Raw genomic sequence first — 23170 nt, 5'->3', positions numbered from 1 at the left:
CCACTACCGTAAAGTAACACTTGGTTCAGTTTAATTTAAGGACTACTACTTCACAGAACCTCTCAGTGTGTTAGTTCTGCCAGCTCTTCCTATGAACTACTAAGCAACATAGTTCAATCTGTACAGCGGAGCTTGTCTTGTCATTTATTTAAACCCCACCCTTAATTAATACAGTTCTGATGACTTCTTTTAACAGGCCATTAATAAGAATTTGTCTATACAGTAAAACCTCGTTAATTCACATTAACCGCCAACATGTACTTTGGAAATGCCAACCCTTGCGGCGTCTCAATAAATTCCAAGACCCGTTTCTGCATGCAATTAACCTTGATTCACAGTTTAAAGCTCTCAAATGCCATGGAAAAAAAGATTTCCAAAATGTATCCAACAAGGTGCATTTACAGTATTCAAATAATGCACTTGGATAACTCACCGGCAAATATAACCTCATGCAATGAAATCAAAAGAAAGACGACATGATTCAAAGATGAGGAGAAATCTATACTGGTTCCCCTGTGCAAGTGCTTTATTCATTGGATTACTTTACTGTATGCATTTTAGATGCCTTGTGCTTGCACGGAATATGTACCCGATGCCCTTAAAACATCGTGGCTTTTCGAACTTTCGTATGACAGGGGAAGGAAGTCTCTTGCTTCCGTGTGCACTGCATAGCAACACAGAACATTTCCTGGCTGGCAATTCTCTCCTTTAAAACTATAAGTCCTTTTGGCCTCAGCATTTAAAAAAATAAAACAAACAAACAATGCACTTTTCATCGGCATTGACAATATTGTTTGGTGCGCACAAATTGACTGTAGGCTATAAGCCACGCTTTTTCGCCAACTGTCGGCATCGCCAGTGTTCACAAATTCTACCTCTCCGCACACTGCCTGCTACGTGATATTGTGGTGTTCCTGAAAACGCCGAATACAAAATAATTACGATTCTCCGCTCGAATATAGCAGATATAAAGCACACTGTAGAAATGCTGAAGTAGGTGAAAGCGCGCAAGTTACCCCTTCATGTTCCGGAAGATGCATTCTTTCATGACACGGAGAAATTTTGAATTTAAATTACTCTGTAAAATACTAATTTTTTTTCTTCAAAATGTAAAGGCAGTTTCAAATTAAAATTCTGAATTTCGGTAACGGGACCGACATTGTTCTTTGAATTATGAATTATCCGTATTTTGAATTAAATGATTTAAATAACATGCAAAACCATACCTCATGTTTCCGGGAACGAGAGCTGCTTCAAATTAGGCAAGATTTTGAATTAACCGATTTTGAATTATCAAAGTTCTACTGTAATTGTTGCCAAAAAAGAAGCATATACAAGTGCAGTTGCTTCAAATGTGATATCTTCTTTGGAACATTATCTCCTGACATCTGGATCTAATCTGTCATGAAAGGGAATTCCTCAAAGACTTGAGTCTAATTTCTAAAAGAACAACTTTGGTTTTTAAGATTCCCTCATTAAGACGTTTCTGCAGGGGACAAGAAAAATGGACGTGTTAAGCAAGAAAACGTACTAATGAATATAATCATCATCATCATCATCATCATCATTTTCCAGTTCCAGTTTCCCGGGCACTGTTGGTGAGCCTCTTCCATTCTGTCTTAATGAGATACGTTCTGTTTTAATGACGTCCTCCAGTGTCCTTCCCTGATCTGCAATATCCATCTTTACTATGCCCTCCAGTGGGTTCTTGGTCTTCCCACCATCCGTTTCCCTGCCACATGTCGCTGCAAGTTAACATAGGCTGTCCTTGTTGGCTCCATCCTCATTACATGCCCAAACCACATCAGTCTGGACCTGCTGATCCGATTTAACAATGATGTAACAATCCCAGCTTTCTTCCTAACCACAACATTCCTCAACTTGTCGGTTTCTTGAATTGTGGACCTAAGGAACTTCATCTCGGATGCCTGCAACCTTGATGAGTCTTTCTTAGTGAGGGTGCAGGTTTCAATACCATAGGTTAAGATTGGTATGAAGTACTGCCTGAACATCACCAACTTTGATTTTGTTGGTAATTTGGGATCTCAGAGGAGTGTTCATACTTGCTGGTAAAAGTGAGAGTTCTTCTGCACCCTCTCTGTTTATTGGCATCACAACTGTTTTGAGTTCGCTTATCTTCATGAATATACGAAGAAAAACTATCCAACAGGGATATGGAAAAACAAGATATGATTTTTTCCGAAATGAGGGCATTTTACGTCCTATATCCAGGGGTACAGAGAAAACTATAGGCCTCTTTACCATTTCTAAATATAAGAGGAAAGTATTAAAATGTGTGAAAAACACGAAAGAACAAATATGAAAATATTTTCCGGTGGGGATCATAAAATAACAAATACACTGAAAAGTGTAAAAATCCACCATACAAAAGACAACAAATATGAAAACATGTGCACAAGGGCCAACAAAAATATCAAAGTATTATTGCAGATCACACTCTTTCTAAACAAATGTTAGTAGAAGCCTTTTATTTCGAAGCAGTGGGTTATTAAACAATATTTTCTGGTTACTTTCTTAGACAATGAATTGGAAATTACACTCGACCATCAACTGCCAGGAATATATTTGGCTGCCATTTTGAATCGAACAAAACTTTGACCAACTTGAGTGATTGAGTCGAAACTAGAAGGTGCGAGTTTTAACATTCACAACCTCTGTGCGGTTATGTCAGTCCACTTTCTGACAGATTTTAATTTTGTATTCATTATTAAGGAATTTCACATTTCATGTATCCATAACTAGGCTTTCACAAGACAAATATGCACCACGCTAGTCAGTTTCACACAATTGTGTTTCTAATCCAGATTTACATAGGCTACCATATCACGTGACAAATTTTGCTACACTTCACTGTAGCAAGCAAAGCAAAGCAAAGCAAAGTCACCTCCATACAGGCTATGACGGCCCTTGGAGGGGTGGAAGGTAAAGGCTTCCACTATCCGTAACCTCAGCACTTGATGGGGTTGAGTGGTTAGCTCTATGCCCAGCCGCCTTTTCCCCCCAGGAATTAACCCGGTACTCATATTTGGTGTAGGCTGAGTGAACCTCAGAGCCATGTGCACCTCCAGAAGTGGAAATCTCGTTTCTTAAATTTTATGACTTCCTGACGGGGATTCAAACCCATGTCCTTCTGGGCGAACCGAGCATGCCTTTACTGCCTTGGCCAGGCAGCTCCTACTTTACTGTACCACTCAACACAAAATAAATTTCTACCATCTGAATGGAATGCGAGATACAACCACAAATAGTCTCACTTTGCTATTCAACAATCTCGCTGCTAACCGGCAAGCAAACCTGAACATCTCTGAGGTTAACGACTTGCTCTCTGAAAATGCAACTTACCGTATTCTGTGAAGTTCAGGATGGCCGTTTCCCGTAATCACGCAACTGTGGCGACGGCTCTTACCCGAGTTGGAAATCACGTTTTTTTCACAAGGGATGACAAATACAGAAACATTTTCAGGGCTAGGAAAAATGTGATCGTACCAAGCGGTAATAGCAAAAATTCGTTAGGCGATAAGCAAGGTATTTTTATATAGATTTAATACGATGAGAATTGGGACTTTGAATTTACGTCGTGATAAGTGGGAAAACGTGTTAATGAGGATCGCACTAACGAGGTCTCACTGTATTATATTCTACCTTTTTTCTTGCAAGTGTCTGTTTACTCATTCAAATAAACATTGCCGCACACCCCACTTTGGGAACACCTGCATTAGGATGTACAAAACAACTGAAGTATGTATTACAAAAATCATCCGGGCTCTTATGCCGTGGTCCACTCCTCTCGCTTCTCCCAGACGTTTCAACTACTGGTGCGGTAGTCATCTTCTGTGGCGTCGTGTCGATACGCTCGTCAGCGGGGTACAGGAGACCACGGCATAATAGCCTGGAAGATTTTTATTATATTGACACCGGCCGTGAAAGCCTTCATACTTTAAAAACTGAAGTATGGCTCTTTGGCATGAAATTATATTTATTTATGAACTCGGACAAGCCCTTAAGAGTCTTAGAGTTGGTTTAAATGTAGGCTCGAAACCACAAAATTCCCATGATCTGGAAAACAATCCTTCCCTGCTCACTGGATTCACCATCACCTTCAAAAAAGAAAAAGCACTGAATGAATCTAACCTAAAAAAAAAAAAAAAAGTTACTCACAAATGCAGCCAGCAGAATAAGGTTAGCTGGGCTGTCCCTCTTCTTGATATGTAGAGCCACAAGAATAACTATACTCAGGAGGAAAGCAAAGGTCATGAGCCAATCACTGTGAACAGAAGAAAAGTATACAGACAGAAAATATAGAATGGGCACTGAATAAGCAGTGTAAGTCCATCAAATAAATGACATACAGTTACCAAAAACATACATCACTACAGACTGATATTAGGTAGCTCCTTTCTTGTTTAACATCTATATCAGGCCTGGCCAAACACTCCACCTACTGTGCTCCTGCCCTGCACCCCAGAGATGTCGAGGTGAGAGGGAAGTTAGTAGTCTGGATGCATGACAGCATTACAGTCACCCTGCCAGCCAGCCAGTTTTTTTGTTTTTTTCTGAAGAGGTTTCAAGACTTCGAAAGGCTCAAGGCTGACTTTGATTTATCAGACCTTTCTCACTTTTGGCTGAGAATGTTTCCCATTACTTCCAGCTTGAGCTGACAGAACTACAGAGCAACATCTGGTTTCAAGACATTTTTCTGCACTCTGGAAATGTGCACTATCTTAATAGTAATATCCTCAACTTCACAGACAAGCAGGTACAGTTCCACCATGAATATGAACATTTTCTTTTCCGTTATGAAACTGACCAAGTTCCAGCAACATGTGAGCTTTAACTTGCACAACTCCATGCAGTTGACCGTACTGCAAACTCTCTTTTTTTTTTAAATATACAACACACTGTACAGTCAAAACACAAATAAACTAACATATGTCCCTTCACAGGTACCAGAGTTCTTTGTTTCACTGAAAAGAGTGAATACACATACCTGTACGGTAAGTGTTATTGTGAAATATGTAATATTATTTTGGTCATCATATTATGTTCAATAACATTCTTTGGCTGTACAGTTGATGTCAAGACCTACAGTTCAGAAGGTCCCAGATTCAATTTCCAGCCAGGTCAAGGATTTTCACTACATATGGTTAATTCCACTAGTCCAAGGACTGGGTGTTTGTGATTGCCTTAACAAATCTTCATTTACACACAACATCACACTACTGACTACCACAGGAACACGCAATAGGGAAAACATCCCTCTACAAAAAGCTGTCATCAGTAAGGGCATCTGGCTGAAAAATTAAGCTTAATCCACATAAATGCCAACTTAGATAACTGGGGAAAAGGCAAGGGAAGAAGAACTATGTTCGATTATGAAACCTGTGAATGCTTTATCAGTCAGATTTCACCACAAACACACCGTCTGTTTTACCTGGCCAGACGCAACTGTTGCCATCCCTCTCACATGCTTTCACAAAATATCGCAGCGGCAAGGGATAGGTGGAGTGTGCTAGTACAAAAGAGGCACTAGTCTTGGCCACCAATAACCTACATTAATGATCAACTCATGATTCCAAATACTGCAAGTTCCTAGCTTGCTGATTATTTAGCAGTGCCCAGTCAGACTACAGATTTGGAGTCAGTGGAAGGAATGCAACTGCAGCCCTGAACATTCTGTCCAGCTACTATGCATGAAATAGTTGAGACTTGATATCCTTCGATCTGAGGACAAGAAAGGTCCACTGAATGCTGAATAAAACAGTCAGATACTGAACTTCAATACTTCAATGTCAATTGGGAAGGTAATACAAATGACAGCAAGCATGACCAACAAATGGAAATAAGTTAATATGGAAAGGGCACCTGATTCAGAAAGTGATGGCACCAACTAGAGGGAAGAGTGGTACTGGTAAAACCAGATGAGCTCTATAGAGAAACCATAGTAATAGATGGTATTAGTGATCACGAAGCTGTTTTTGTGGTAATTTTAAAAAAATGTGAAAGAAAGGAAGATATTAAAATTAGGACTATTAGGCAGTATGATATGGCTGATAAAACAGGCATGAGGGAGTTTTTAATAAATAACTATGATCGGTGGAAAACGGTAAATAAAAATGTAAACAGACTCTGGGATGGGTTTAAAGCAATTGTTGAGGAATGTGAAAACAGGTTTGTACATTTAAAGATGGTAAGGAATGGTAAAGATCCTCTATATTATAACAGAAAAGTAAAGAGACTAAGAAGGACGTGCAGGTTGGAAAGAAATAGTTGGAAATGGCTATGGAAGTAAGGAGAAATTGAAGGAACTTACTAGGAAATTGAATCTAGCAAAGAAGTCAGCTAAGGATAACATGATGGCAAGCATAATTGGTGGCCATACAAATTTTAGTGAAAAATGGAAGGGTATGTATAGGCACTTTAAGGCAGAAACAGGTTCCAAGAAGGACATTCCAGGAATCATTAATAAACAAGGGGAGTGTGTATTGAGGATCTTCAAAAGGCAGAAGTATTCAGTCAGCATTATGTAAAGATTGTCGGTTACAAGGATAATGTCCAGATAGAGGAGGTGACTAATACTAAAGAAGTATTAAAATTCACCTACGACAGCAATAACATTTATAGTAAGATACAAAAGTTGAAAACTAGAAAAGCAGCTGGAATCGATAAGGTTTTGGGGGATATACTAAAGACAATGGGTTGGGATATAGTACCATATCTGAAGTACTTGTTTGATTATTGTTTGCATGAAGGAACTTTACCAAATGAATGGAGAGTTGCTATACAGTAGCCCCTGTATATAAAGGAAAGGGTGATGGACATAAAGCTGAAAATTACAGCCCAGCCAGTTTGACATGCATTGCATGTAAACTTTGGGAAAGCATTCTTTCTGATTATATTAGACATATTTGCAAAATTAGTAACTGGTTTGATAGAAGGCAGTTTGGGTTTAGGTAAGGTTATTCCACTGAAGCCCAACTTGTAGGATTCCAGCAAGATATAGCAGATATCCTGGATTCAGGAGGTCAATTGGACTGTGTCATGATTGACCTATCTAAGGCATCTGATAGGGTAAATGATGGGAGACTACTGGCAAAAATTAGTGCAATTGGACTTGACAAAAGAGTGACTGAATGGGTGGCTCTGTTTCTAGAAAACAGAACTCAGAAGATTAGAGTAGGTGAAGCTTTATCTGTTCCTGTAATAATTAAGAGGGGAATTCCTCAAGACTGTATTATTGGACATTTATGTTTTCTTATATATATCAATGATATGTGTAAAGAAGCGGAATCAGAGATAAGGCTTTTTTCAGATGATGTTATTCTGTACAGAGTAATAAATAAGTTACAAGATTGTGAGCAACTGCAAAATGACCTCGATAATGTTGTGAGATGGACAGTAGGCAATGGTATGATAAACGGGGTTAAAAGTCAGGTTATGAGTTTCATAAATAGGAAAAGTCCTCTCAGTTTTAATTACTGTGTTGATGGGGTGAAAGTTTGCTTTGGGGAACATTGTAAATACCTAGGTATTAATATAAGGAAAGATCTTCATTGGGGTAATCACATAAATATGATTGTAAATAAAGGGTACACATCTCTGCACATGGTTATGAGGTTATTTAGGGGTTGTAGTAAGGATGTAAAGGAGAGAGCACATTTGTCTCTGGTGAGACCCCAACTAGAGTATGGTTCCAGTGTATGGGACTCTCACCAGGATTCAGGAACTGGAAAAAATCCAAAGAAAAGCAGCTCGATTTGTTCTGGGTGATTTCCGACAAAAGGGTAGTGTTACAAAAATTTTGCAAAATTTGGGCTGGGAAGACTTGGGACAAAGGAGATGAGCTGCTCGACTAAGTGGTATATTACAAGTCATTACTTTCATTTTTAATCCGTATTGAAAACAGCGATCTCACTTAACTTACAAAAGGTATACATTTATTATTCAACCTATTCAATACATACAGTACCACGCAATGTGGTTAATTAGACATAAAAGATGTGAATATTATGGACAGGTTTTTCCCTTCTTATTTAAGATTAGTTAATATGCTGATGATGCGCAATAAGAAGGGCGAAACATGTCCATAATATTCACATCTTTTTTGTCTAATTAACCACATAGCGTGGTACTGTATGTATTGAATAGGTTGAATAATAAATATATACCTTTTGTAAATTAAGTAAGTGGTATATTCCAAGCTGTCAGTGGAGAGATGGTGTGGGAGGACATCAGTAGACGAATAAGTTTGAGTGGTGTCTTTAAAAGTAGGAAAGATCACAATATGAAGATAAAGTTAGAATTCAAGAGGACAAATTGAAGCAAATATTCATTTATAGGAAGGGACATTAGGGATTGGAATAAATTACCAAGGGAGATGTTCAATAAATTTCCAATTTCTTTGCAATCATTTAAGAAAAGGCTTGGAAAACAACTGATAGGGAATCTGCCACCTGGGCGACTGCCCTAAATGCAGATCAGTAGTGACTGATTGATACTGTGAATAAAAGCCAGACAGTGACAAGTAAAATGAACAAGACATGCCTTGTTGAAATCTGAAACTTCATACTTAAGGAAGAGAAAAACTAAATGTGTGAACAATTTTAAATATAAGTAATGTTATATTACTTTTTGAAAGTGCCAAACTTGAAGCGTTTGAATAAGATGTAGAAAGAAACCAGTTTCCTCCACCAAGATCAGAATCCACTATCTAGAGAAGGAAGGAAGGAATGGGATGGTGTAATGGGGGAAGAAATGTATCAAGACAGAAACAAATGATAGGATAACATTTAAAAAATCCTACTAGTTCAGTGAAAGGAAATCATGATGATACAGCAGAATCTTATCAATCCGGACTAACTGGGCAGATACATAGACTACAGTAAAGAAAATCTGGATTAACTGAAATAAACTAAAACAACAGTGAAGTGTGGTGTAAAATTCTGTTTACAATGACAAAACATGTTTATTATAGTACATTTAAAGGGTACAGGTTTAAAGAAGTTTTATTCATTGCACTATGGTATCTTAAAAATCTGAAGCCAGCAACTCACTGCAAAGTTTCTAGTTAACTGATTTCTGCTGTAGCTTCAATTTCAGTTCTTTTGACTGCCACTCCATTTGAGTGCACTTATGTAAATTTCTTATGTAAGTTTCCTTAAGAACTAAACAGTCCATGTTCAATATTTATCTCCTGTTGATCATGACTTAGTCTGAGGAGTAACAAATTAAATGAGAGAAGCAAGCTGTAGATCAGACCAAGAAAGGTTTAGCATCACAAGAATGAAATGATTTAACTACTGTGACTTGAATTCCAAGGCAGTACTTCGTCAAAGACCATTTGGACATCCAAAAAGTTGTCCAGACTAAGTTTAAGACTATCTAGAGAAGGAAGGAAAGAATGGGATGGTGTAATGGGGGAAGAAATGTATCAAGACAGAAACAAATGATAGGATAACATTTAAAAAATCCTACTAGTTCAGTGAAAGGAAATCATGATGATACAGCAGAATCTTATCAATCCGGACTAACTGGGCAGATACATAGACTACAGTAAAGAAAATCTGGATTAACTGAAATAAACTAAAACAACAGTGAAGTGTGGTGTAAAATTCTGTTTACAATGACAAAACATGTTTATTATAGTACATTTAAAGGGTACAGGTTTAAAGAAGTTTTATTCATTGCACTATGGTATCTTAAAAATCTGAAGCCAGCAACTCACTGCAAAGTTTCTAGTTAACTGATTTCTGCTGTAGCTTCAATTTCAGTTCTTTTGACTGCCACTCCATTTGAGTGCACTTATGTAAATTTCTTGTTAACACAACATCTCCCCATCTCCCCAGTGGGTGGAAGGGAAATAGAATCCATCCTGTCCTAAGAGGCAACTTATAGGAGGACCAAGGTCTCTCAACTTGGGAGTATGTGTTGGCAACCTTAGTTCCCCCAGGTGAGTCTATCATTGCTTCCACTTACTTACATCAGACTCTTCAACTATTTTTCTTCCATATCCAGCCTCCTTTGGTCAATCTTGTTCTCTTCTGACGACGGTATTAAGTTTGCGAGGAGCCTTTCATTTTCAGACCTTCCTGGCCCCTTCTCTGTCTTTTGCCGATACTTTAATTCTTAGAAGTGTCAAATCGCTTCCATTTTCCCTCTGATTAGTGTTAAGAGAGGATGGTTGTCCAGCTGTACTTTCACTTAAAACAGTAAGCACCACCACCCATTTGGGTTTGTTCTTCAGAATTTCTCATTCGCTTCAATCACTTTTTTTTTCTTTTTCTTTTTCACATTAACCGTTTTCAAGTTTTTCTATTACAGATGACTTTTCAAGACCTTTACATTTGAGTTCCTGTCCAGAAAAAGTCTTACTCAATGACATTAAAATGTTTCAATAAATAAAGTGTACTGTACAATACAAACAACTAGATCCATTGGATATTTTAAAGAATGAAGCCATTCTTTTTCAGTGTTCACTTGGTTAACACAAAACTTCTCAGTCTGTTGAACACAAATATAATTCTTAGAACACTGCAACATACCTGTAAAAAATGATAGAATAAGGGTGAGGAACTTTTTCAGATGAAGGAAGACATGGTAGGCACAAAGTAAGGGCTATGGGAGCGGTGGGGTCGAATTGCGGCCAGCCAAACAATTCAACGAGAGCTTTAGTTTGAGCAGTAAAGTGAGGTCTGGCATTATCATTAAGTAACAACGCTCCGGAAGACAGAAGGCTGTGAAGTTTATTCTGGATTGGGTGGCAAAGGTTTGTCAAGGTCGCACGATACACAGCTGCACTGATTGTTGTACTTGGTGGCATCAAGATCACCAGCAGAACACCATGCTGGTCCCAAAACACAATTGCCATAACTTTGCGAGTTGAGAAAGTCTGATTGAATTTCATGTTTCAGCAGCTGAAACTGATACCTGATACAGGCCATTATTTCTCCTTTACAAGAAAAATACAGTGGAACTCTCACAACCACAAATTTTGTACTTGTTAAAGAAAATTACATTTCTTTGAGTGAAGTGGTTGTGCCATACTTGGCATGTTGATGAGCACCTATTGGCATGAATGTGGAACTATGTCCATCCACAGTTGGTTTTTCATGCGAGGCATGTGGTCTTCTCTTTTGTGACTGTGAGACTTCAATGAAGTTGACACAAAAGCGATGGTGTGACACATACTGCAATGAATTTCATCACCGAAACAGAGTTCTCTGCATGTCACCAAATCAGCAATACCATCAGTGCCACCCAACGGGAACAGAATAAGAAAGACCCCACATCACCAGCGTTCTGCCAGAGATGAAGCAAACGGACACGTGTGGCCGCCATATTGCTTGAGCCAAAATATTTTAACCATTTACTCTCTATTATTGATCAATTTATGACATTTAAAGCAAATACAAGAAATTCATATTGATTTCAGTTTACTGGGATGTTGAAATAAGTTGCAACAAACAGGAGGACATGAATTTAGAAAAGAAAATCTGAAATTTACATATAAATGACAGGAAATTTAGCTCCAGATGTTTTGAGCCACTTCAATCAACTTCAAATGTCTGTGCCAGCAGACCCCGGTTCAGTCAATTTTAAAATACTCTACCCTCTGGACAATGAGCAGTCAGGAACTTGGGCTGCATTGGCAAAACAGAATGGCACTATGCTGTACATCAAAAGCCATGCATGTAAATGAAGGAAGGTCTAAAGTTGAACATCAAAGTGCTCACTTGTTTCATGGACATAAGCCTGTCCCCAGTCTGAAGTCCAGGGAGACCTTTCTGTAAATATGTACGGAAAATTTGAAACCCACCTGGAAATGATTATAGAGAATCTCACTCATCTCCACTATAGATTTTCCATTTCAAGGAAGGCTGGATAATTAGTTCATAGCTAATGTTTGGGAAAATACTGCTCTTGTTGCAACTGGAAAAGGCTTCCTCTTAAATCGTAAATCCCAAAAAATCTGAGATGCTGAAGAAAGGGGGGAGGGGGCAAATTTTCCTTCATCCCTTGTTGAAGAAATATTCCCCCCCTCTCCAAGTGGGGAAGGCTTCCCAGCTGAAGAAGCTTGGGAACAATTTTTCCCAGATGGCAACAACAAAGTACAGTAACCTTCATTTTTTCTGTTGTTTTGTTGTCTGATGTGTTTGTATTTTTGTTGTCAGATCATCTTACTTTAAAAATGTGAGTTGGGAAAGCTTTCCAGTAAGATCCATGCTTTGCTGAAACTTTTAATCAAGGAGATGGAGAATTCCAGAGTAGCCATTGCTGTAAATTTTGTTCCTTCAAGAATATTGAACAATCCATCAGACAGGAGTGTATGCTCTCCTCTCCACTGACACACAATGGCAAAAGTATTCATTTTACACCAGCACATTTCTCTTTTCCTTAGGTGGTGCACAACAGTACAGTGAGGTATCCTCCAACTTCCGGAATTTGTAACACCTTGTTGCAGCTGGAATACAGGAGCCAATTGTAAGATGGTTAATATTATTATTTTCTGACAAGGTCTATGGGTTTAAATTTAAGGATAAAGGCCCCTGTCTTCATTGGCGTTGCCAGGTTTGTCACTCCTATGCCTTTTAAGCCATTTGACGTTGGTCTCATACACTAAGTTAGATCATTATGAGAAGCTTGAACTAAATCTATACAGAAGGTAACTATTATACACAAATTCAGTGATTTGTGCTTTTCTGGACTTATAACTAGTAGACGAAACAATGTAGCTCTTACAATGTTTGCATAGTCATATCCCTTGCAGATCTTGTGGGAAGCTACAAGGTTAACCTCCCAGACTACAATAATAGATTCCAGCAAATCATGGTTTAACAACCTAGAGAACCACACTATTATTTACTGTCTGGCTTTCTTCGACAGAACTTCAATCATCCAAATAAGATACTTTTAAATAATACAAACATTTATATTATTAGTTTTGTAGTCATAAACAAATTCTTAAAAATGAAAATGAACTTACTTCGTGTGAATGAAGGAACGCACTGCTTCACTGAACATGCACACCGAACCCACAACAACAGTAAGTAGCATTTGAACAGACAGCAATCCATACACCTTACGCAGGAAACCTGTTGAGATCAATGATCAGATGAAACAATCAGTCTTGAACTGTACTTCTGTAATCTAAAGTAGGCTATGCTTAATCCAAAAGGTATAAAATGATACAACACGATGAGAACAAGGAAACAATATATTTTGTTAATTACATTGGGCAACTTTACATACTGTATCAAATAACATTTCCTTGTTTAATAAGTTCATATTCATCGCATTTCAGAATGGCTGCAGAGCAACCTGCAAATTTGTTTTGTTACCAGTTCATAAATCTCCTTCAGGGACATTAAGAATGCTTGAAGAAGCGTATAGTGAGCATCAATGAAAAAAGAGGCCAATCTGCAGGTTAATGCAAAGGACATGAAGCAAGCATTCACTGTGCGTACAGTGATGTGAGGGGTGATGGACGAAATACAGTAGAGGTTGGAATTTCAATTGCAAGTGTTCACAATATTTTCCAAAAAAAGTTGAACATCATTAGGTTTCTCAAATGCTGCCCCCCCAAAAAAATGCTGATTCCTGAACTGAAACACAATGACTTGCTGGGGACCTAATCAGTATCGCGGAGCAAGAGGGTGATTTTTTTAAAACAATAAAATCAATGGAGATAAATATGGTACTATTTGTAAGACTCAGCGCCAAAACATCAGACATGCGAGTGGAAATTCAGAACATTACCTCGGAAATAAAAATTCCATGACATTTGGAAAGGCAAAGTTATGACTAAACTTTTCTTTGATGCTAAGAGTTCTGTTCGCCACAAATTTATTCCTAAAGAAAGTACTGTACGTACACATCCATCATCATCTCAATGAGAAGGAAATGACTATAAAAATGGACAGAAAATAACTAGTTTCCTTTTGCATGACACCGAGCCTTCACATTGGGCAGTCTTGGTAAACAAAATGATCTTGCTAGGCACAATGTGATGGCTTTGGAGCTTTCTCTATGTACACCATATATATCAACATCTGATTTCTTCCTTGTTCTGCAGCTAAAAAGTGAAGGGGCAACGATTTGCAAACACTGGAAAATGTTCTGCAAACGTGAGGTCACTGAGTGGTTTTGCAAAACAGTTTCCAGCACTGCTTCCAAACAATTAACACATTGGAAGAAGTGTGCCACTGCAGAACGGAACAAGTTTGAAAGAAATACTGTCTAAGTGAATGTAGAATGATTTATTTTTGTATCTTTAACAAAATCTGGAAACATTTTGAAGCTAGTATTTATTACCTGCTGAAAATTACGAGAACAGCATGTTAAGACAGTTTCACTTTATAAATAAAGTTTTAGGGACCTACTGTCTGTAATTTAATTCATTTTGCTGGTTTTAAAATTATTATCCATTTTAGGTCAACTCAAGACCATATCGGTAGCTTTTAGCTTTCGTGTCTGTTTGTTTGTTTCATCGTCACGGAGAAACGAGTGGATAGATCACGACCAAAATTCATATTTAGAGTCTACTCATCCAGGAGTAGGTTTGGAAATGCATATGATTTGAAACTCACTGAAGAGACTAGGGGGTTTATAGGAAGACTAGAGGAGTTTACTCAATCTCGATCCTGGCTCAGTCCGGTGGTATTTGAAGGTGCTCAAATATGACAGCCTTGTGTCGGTAGATTTACAGGCACGTTAAAGAACTCCTGCGGGACTAAATTCCGGCACCTCGGCGTCTCTGAAGACCGTAAAAGTAGTTAGTGGGACGTAAATCAAACAACATTATTATTGGAATAGAATAGAACCAGCTTTTGGGTGGTTAGGCCGTGTGCATTATGCAGAGTTTCGTCCAGACGTGCCATTTGGACTCATCAGCTGGAATGGCACATTATTATTATTATTCAACACTCTTGATTTTCTGTCAGATCTGCAGATCATATGGTGAAATGTCCCTTAATTCTAAATAATTTTTGTTATGTACATAATTTCACTTACTCTCCAAATGACTGAGAAATTTACTATTCTCTACGGGTTTCATGCTCTGCAGTGAGTGATGGACATCCTCGCAGATTGACAGGGAATCTGCCGGTTACCAAGCAACATCACAGTCTGCTTGCCAGCAGGACAGTAACGTAATGTCATTTTTGTCATCATTCCTGTAAACTCGTGGTTGTTTGTTGTGTAAAAACTGTAAATGACGTTAAGCTGCCATTTTGCAGAATACTGTTGGAGGTTACAATCGCCTTTGAATAGTGCAATACATGGCCTGTTAATATCTGAACAGTACCATGGAGTGTAGCCCATTATTTCAACTGTAAGGTGTTTTCAGGTATTTGCTTTAAATGTTACTGTATTTCTCTTCTACTTCAGTTTTTTGCTTCAGTTACTTGCCTCTGCCTTGCTTCTATAGGCTTAAGTAATAACCATAAGTCATCTTCTTACCTGAATGCAGCACCAAAATTTTTCCTCTATTACTGCTCTCAAAAATCCATAGCTTATATGATCAGAATTTAGTGAAGGACATTTCAGTGTTCCAATACATCCATGCAGTATTTACATATCTGTCCTATCTAGCTGCCCTAAGATATAATCCTATCTTCAGATATTGCCAATTTTCTTAACCCTGCACTAGTCGCGTTGTCTTTCGTACTGTGAGTAGTCGTGGCAGACTGTGGGGTCCGCACGTAGATGTAAGTAGATTTAAGAGTTGTTAACATGAAACTAACAGCGAAAATACATTTTTGACGTACAATGACTAATTTAACATTATGTTTAATCATTCTAAAAGTATATACAACAATCACAAATGTCGAATTGTTATAGAATAATGTTCAAGTAATTATCACTTTATCGACCCAGGAGATAGCCACAAAATAGGTTGTCAATCACAGATAAACATCTAATACATTAGACATAATGCAGAATTAACATTTTTCAGCACATTTTAGTCATTGTCTACATTCTCCAAACATTCGGAGCTCACAATTGTTGCATGTTCGAGACACAAGTATTTCGTAATCTATAATTTTCATTTCCGTATTGACAATTGCACAATTAAAAATAGGAGAGGATTTCCACCAATCAATACTTATTTATTGTATATATTAAATTACAGGACCGGTTTCGACCTCATATTCAAGGTCATCTTCAGCTGAACCATACATACATATTTATATAATGAAGCTTTGATTAAGATTGTGGTGTTGAAGGAATGCCATATGATGATGATGTACATTTAGTTACATACAAATGGGGCACGTCTTAGCGTGAACTGGCATATATGTCATTCTGTACAATATTGCAACTGTATGTCTAAAATGTTGAAGGTCTTAAAACTAGTGTATAAAACACGTCTTTTCCTAAACTAACTTATATATATGTACAAGATAAAAACAATATATAAAAACACTTCATGCATATGAACATTCGTTCTTGCTTGGTGGTCAATACATCGACTAACTTCCGTATTTAAGTCTTATTCACAGTTGTGCACTTCAGCTGCTATTCTTAGAGTTTGTAAAATTGCATGGATAAAAGTTTTGTCTTCCTGTGCGTATGTGAGGTAAAACACTTTCAATTTAAAATAGGTGCCAAATGTATGGATGAAATTCAAGTAAAATATGTTCAGCTCTGCTGTGTGTGTTGCCCTTTTATTAGAACCAATTCATGTTGTCTTTTTGGCGTCCGTAAATTTGGATGACATTGGTTTCAAAGTAGTGGCTCCTTTCCCATTTGAAGCTGTGCAATGATGTTATGTTTATCTGTGGAAGATAAGATTGAGTTATAAGTGATATTGTGTGGAGGAATGTCTAAGGGTTATGTGTGTGAATTGGAATATGTACTTACTGTTGTTGGTGTAGCTGAGTTGTGTTTGACGTGCGAGCTTGTAATGTACTACTTCGTGTTCTTCTTGGGCTTATACTAGCTGCTGTGAGGGGAAGGGAAGGAGGGGTAGGGAGAGTTGTTGTTGTGGGGGTAGGGATGGAGCTGGGTGTGTTGTTTGGTGTTTTTCTGTTGCTTGTTGCGTTCTGTTTATTGATTAACTTAAGGTAAGGGTTTTTTAGGGCGGGGATAACTGTATTGAAGATGATGTTAGTTTTTTCTGTGATTTCATTTATGTTGTAATTTGGATTGGTATACTGATCTAAAGTGATGTAAAATTCTTCTGTTATGTTGAGCAGGGGGCCTTTGGGGTTTATGTTTAGGATTTGCATATCGTTATCGATGTTTGTGAAACTGTGTTTATAGTCTGCGACATGTTGTCCTATTGAGGAAAAATGATTGTGTTTCACTGCGTTTATGTGTTCGTTATATCGGGTTAGGAAGTTTCTACCGGTACGTCCGATATAGCTGGTCTCGCAGTTATTACATTTGATGCGGTATACCCCTGAGTGGTTGTATTTGTTGTTGCTGTTGATTGTCCTGACATTGTGTATGATGTTGGTACTATTGTGTGTAGTTCTGAATGCTATTCTTAGGTTATGTTTTTTAAAAATATTAGTTATGGGGTATATGTGTACATTATTGAAAGTGAATAGTGCATAGTCTTTCTTGGGTTCATTTGCTTTTGTTAGTTTGGTTTTGGGTTGGGATTTTATTTTATGAATGATTTTGTTAACCATGTCTTTCTTGAATCCATTGTTTTTAGCTATGTCATGAATTAATTGTAATTCTTTGTTTAGATCTTCTTTTGTTAACGGTATATTGAATGCTCTGTGTATCATGCTATAGTAGGCTGCTCTTTTGTGTATGTTGGGGTGAACGGAATCCATTTTAATTGTATTTGAGGTATGCGTGGGTTTTCTGTATATTCTGTAAGAAAGGTGGTCATCATGTCTAGTTGTCGTTATGTCCAGGTAGTTCAGTTTGTGATTGTTTTCGGATTCCATGGTAAATTTTATATGGGAATCTATTGTATTGAGTTTATCTAATATATCAGTTTCATTTGTGGACCTATTGTCGAGGATAATAAAGATATCATCAACAAATCTACACCAAAAAAATATATGGTCTATTTTGTTGATGAATGTGTGCTCTAAATAGTCTATGTAAATTTCGGCAATTATACCAGAAGCGGGAGATCCCATTGGTAAACCCTGTTGCTGATAGATAGTATCATGGAATTTAAAGTAGTTGTTACTAATGGCAAAATTAAGTAATTTAATGAACTCTTCTATTTCCAAAGTGCTTAGATTGCTATGACTTTTTAGGTTAGATTCAATGATTTCTATTGTTCGTTTTGTGGGAATGTTTGGGTACATGTTTATTATGTCAAATGATGCGAGTTTGTGATATGGTTCAATCTTTAATCCTTTTGTCCTATTACAAAATTCTATTGAGTTCCGTACTGTTTTATTAGCTAAGAATACGTAGTGCTTTTTGAGAAATCGTTGAATAAATTGCGAAAGTTTATAGGTTGGGCTTGCTCTGTAGTTAATAATAATACGATATCGTAGCCAACCAGGCAAAATGGAGCGCATATAGATTTCGAAACTTAAAGATCAAACTAACGAATGCGATTAAGAGCATTGTTTTTCTGAAGGAATGTCTAAAAAATGACCTAACACCTAAATTCCTGAGAAAATATAACAATAAACACAGGCACACCAAACAAACTCATAATACGCAAAAAAGAACAAACAAAATCTGGCTGAAAGAAGAAATAGAGTTTTTATACCGTAAAAAACAACATCTTAACAACGAACTATACCGAATACATTTAAAGGCATCTAACGAGTTACCACATAGCTATTGGGATAATTTTCAGCAGATCACGACAGAAAAAATCAGGAACTTAGCCACCAAAAAACAGAATACACTAAATAAGAAGTTAGAAGCACTTAAACAACCATCCAAACCAAACCCAAAAACCGAAACTCCGAACACGAACTCTCCTACCTTTCTCAATGAAATCACTGAACACAAATTCCACCCACCCGTAAAAAATCTCACAAATACGTCTTTTAACGAAATGGAAACTGTTATCTTGAGCAAGGGACCCAAGCACAATTGGGGTAACACATCAACTTTCCAGAACATTACAACTACTATCACCGAAATAGAAAACGCCATACAGAAAATCCCACATGAGCTACGAGACGAAGTCAGATATGATATTAAAAAAAGGCTCCCACAATATATTGACAAAATTCACAGTAACTCCCAAAATAATAAATCAACCAATAAAGTACACATAAACAAACTCAAAGACAAGATAAAACAGAATAATCTACTAATAACGAAAGCCGATAAGGGCAATACCACAGTTATTATCGACAAAGACCAATACATATTGAAAACCAAAGAATGTTTTCAAGATAATACTTTCCTCATCAAACGTAAAGACCCGACCAATAACATACAAAGGAACCTCAAAACCTTATTAAAAAATACACACTTTCTTTTAACAGAAGTAGAATCCTCTAAACTTATAGCAATGAATCCTCAAATACCTACTGCTAAAGCTTATCCCAAAATACACAAAGACCATATTCCAATGAGACCTATTATTAACTACAGAGCAAGCCCAACCTATAAACTTTCGCAATTTATTCAACGATTTCTCAAAAAGCACTACGTATTCTTAGCTAATAAAACAGTACGGAACTCAATAGAATTTTGTAATAGGACAAAAGGATTAAAGATTGAACCATATCACAAACTCGCATCATTTGACATAATAAACATGTACCCAAACATTCCCACAAAACGAACAATAGAAATCATTGAATCTAACCTAAAAAGTCATAGCAATCTAAGCACTTTGGAAATTACTTAATTTTGCCATTAGTAACAACTACTTTAAATTCCATGATACTATCTATCAGCAACAGGGTTTACCAATGGGATCTCCCACTTCTGGTATAATTGCCGAAATTTACATAGACTATTTAGAGCACACATTCATCAACAAAATAGACCATATATTTTTTTGGTGTAGATTTGTTGATGATATCTTTATTATCCTCGACAATAGGTCCACAAATGAAACTGATATATTAGATAAACTCAATACAATAGATTCCCATATAAAATTTACCATGGAATCCGAAAACAATCACAAACTGAACTACCTGGACATAACGACAACTAGACATGATGACCACCTTTCTTACAGAATATACAGAAAACCCACGCATACCTCAAATACAATTAAAATGGATTCCGTTCACCCCAACATACACAAAAGAGCAGCCTACTATAGCATGATACACAGAGCATTCAATATACCGTTAACAAAAGAAGATCTAAACAAAGAATTACAATTAATTCATGACATAGCTAAAAACAATGGATTCAAGAAAGACATGGTTAACAAAATCATTCATAAAATAAAATCCCAACCCAAAACCAAACTAACAAAAGCAAATGAACCCAAGAAAGACTATGCACTATTCACTTTCAATAATGTACACATATACCCCATAACTAATATTTTTAAAAAACATAACCTAAGAATAGCATTCAGAACTACACACAATAGTACCAACATCATACACAATGTCAGGACAATCAACAGCAACAACAAATACAACCACTCAGGGGTATACCGCATCAAATGTAATAACTGCGAGACCAGCTATATCGGACGTACCGGTAGAAACTTCCTAACCCGATATAACGAACACATAAACGCAGTGAAACACAATCATTTTTCCTCAATAGGACAACATGTCGCAGACTATAAACACAGTTTCACAAACATCGATAACGATATGCAAATCCTAAACATAAACCCCAAAGGCCCCCTGCTCAACATAACAGAAGAATTTTACATCACTTTAGATCAGTATACCAATCCAAATTACAACATAAATGAAATCACAGAAAAAACTAACATCATCTTCAATACAGTTATCCCCGCCCTAAAAAACCCTTACCTTAAGTTAATCAATAAACAGAACGCAACAAGCAACAGAAAAACACCAAACAACACACCCAGCTCCATCCCTACCCCCACAACAACAACTCTCCCTACCCCTCCTTCCCTTCCCCTCACAGCAGCTAGTATAAGCCCAAGAAGAACACGAAGTAGTACATTACAAGCTCGCACGTCAAACACAACTCAGCTACACCAACAACAGTAAGTACATATTCCAATTCACACACATAACCCTTAGACATTCCTCCACACAATATCACTTATAACTCAATCTTATCTTCCACAGATAAACATAACATCATTGCACAGCTTCAAATGGGAAAGGAGCCACTACTTTGAAACCAATGTCATCCAAATTTACGGACGCCAAAAAGACAACATGAATTGGTTCTAATAAAAGGGCAACACACACAGCAGAGCTGAACATATTTTACTTGAATTTCATCCATACATTTGGCACCTATTTTAAATTGAAAGTGTTTTACCTCACATACGCACAGGAAGACAAAACTTTTATCCATGCAATTTTACAAACTCTAAGAATAGCAGCTGAAGTGCACAACTGTGAATAAGACTTAAATACGGAAGTTAGTCGATGTATTGACCACCAAGTAAGAACGAATGTTCATATGCATGAAGTGTTTTTATATATTGTTTTTATCTTGTACATATATATAAGTTAGTTTAGGAAAAGACGTGTTTTATACACTAGTTTTAAGACCTTCAACATTTTAGACATACAGTTGCAATATTGTACAGAATGACATATACGCCAGTTCACGCTAAGACGTGCCCCATTTGTATGTAACTAAATGTACATCATCATCATATGGCATTCCTTCAACACCACAATCTTAATCAAAGCTTCATTATATAAATATGTATGTATGGTTCAGCTGAAGATGACCTTGAATATGAGGTCGAAACCGGTCCTGTAATTTAATATATACAATAAATAAGTATTGATTGGTGGAAATCCTCTCCTATTTTTAATTACACAAGTATTTATCACACTTCTTGCAACTGTACTTGGTAGGTCTGTTATTTTTCCTGTCACAGTAAGCACAGCGACCCCTGTGGTGGCTGGAATTCTCAAGAAGGCGTCCTCTAGGTTCAGGTTTGAAAATTTCACAGATCCTTGACGGTATATTACTGGGCAGATTATTTAAGGAAGCTCAGTTTCACACATGTTCATAGGACAAGCGACGAAAGAACTCCCTATGGGGCACGGGGTTTTCAGGATTATTTGCTGTATGAATTACCACACAATTAATTCCCCCAACATTCAGTATGGAGTAAAAAATTACCATAGGCCATCGGCGTAAGTGTCGTGCACAGTTATAAACAGAGCCCATCTTGTCCACCATGTCTACACCACCTTTGGTTTTATTGTATGTAACTATCATTTCTGCCTTGCCAGTTTCTTGGTCAATAGCATCATCATGATGGAGGCTAGATATAACTAACACATTCTTGCCCTTCTTCAGAATATATGAAACCAGTGTACACGATTCCTTGAAAGCTAACATGTTTGACTTCTCCGGACGTTTTGGCTGTGTGAACTCTGGTGGCAATTCCCTTTTGTTCTTTCTGATAGTTCCTATTAAAGTAAGTCTGAACTCACGTTTCAGTGTTTCAATCAATGGCAGACTGGCAAATCAATTGTCTACGGTGACATTTCTACTGCTTCCTTTGATTAAATTACACAGTCTCTGTTCTACAGCAGCTGGAGCATTACTTGCAGAATATGGTCCATCAGGTTGTGTGCCATGTACACTTCCATATTCAATGTGTAATACACGTAAAGCAAATATTTTTATTCCATATTTGTTAGCCTTACTCTGTATATATTGCCTAAAGCTGCAGTTTACTCGGAAAGCCTCCAACTTTTCATCTATTGTCACATATTCAAATGGAGTGTAGGCAGATTTGCAATTGGTAACAAATAGTTCGAATATGTTCCTTATAGGAGCTAATTTATCATATTTCTTCTTGTGTTGACTTGTCATCAAAACACAATAATCTGAGAAGGAAACGAAATTACTCAATGACATTGTAAGTCTGGATATCTCTACCCCTGTCCCATCAGTCTTCCACAAATCTTTCATTTTGAGGTGATTAGCTTTCAGAATTCCCACCAGGTACAGCAAGCCAATTAAAGCTTGAATTTTGGATGCGGTCATATCCCTGCAATCCCTATCCCTAGCATATTTACCTTTCTGAGGTTGAATAATTAGGTTTGTGTTTTGTACTATT

At 37.2% G+C, this 23170-nt stretch overlaps 1 protein-coding gene across 1 annotated transcript in view; it reads right to left on the bottom strand.

Moving 5' to 3' along the window:
• LOC136877100 (protein lifeguard 4) overlaps positions 1 to 23170 on the bottom strand; it is a 67506-nt gene that overhangs the window by 21589 nt on the left and 22747 nt on the right. Inside the window, exons 3-4 of the mRNA XM_067150916.2 lie at positions 13001 to 13109; positions 4180 to 4285 (exon numbers count right to left, since the gene is read on the bottom strand). Of these exons, the coding sequence (XP_067007017.2) occupies positions 4180 to 4285; positions 13001 to 13109 (215 nt within the window). The remainder of the gene's footprint in view (positions 1 to 4179; positions 4286 to 13000; positions 13110 to 23170) is intronic.

Source organism: Anabrus simplex, chromosome 7, assembly GCF_040414725.1.
Source record: "Anabrus simplex isolate iqAnaSimp1 chromosome 7, ASM4041472v1, whole genome shotgun sequence".
Classification (NCBI taxonomy): Eukaryota; Metazoa; Arthropoda; class Insecta; order Orthoptera; family Tettigoniidae; genus Anabrus; species Anabrus simplex.
Note: the sequence above shows the minus strand (reverse complement) of the source record. Positions and strands in the feature narration are given on the sequence as shown.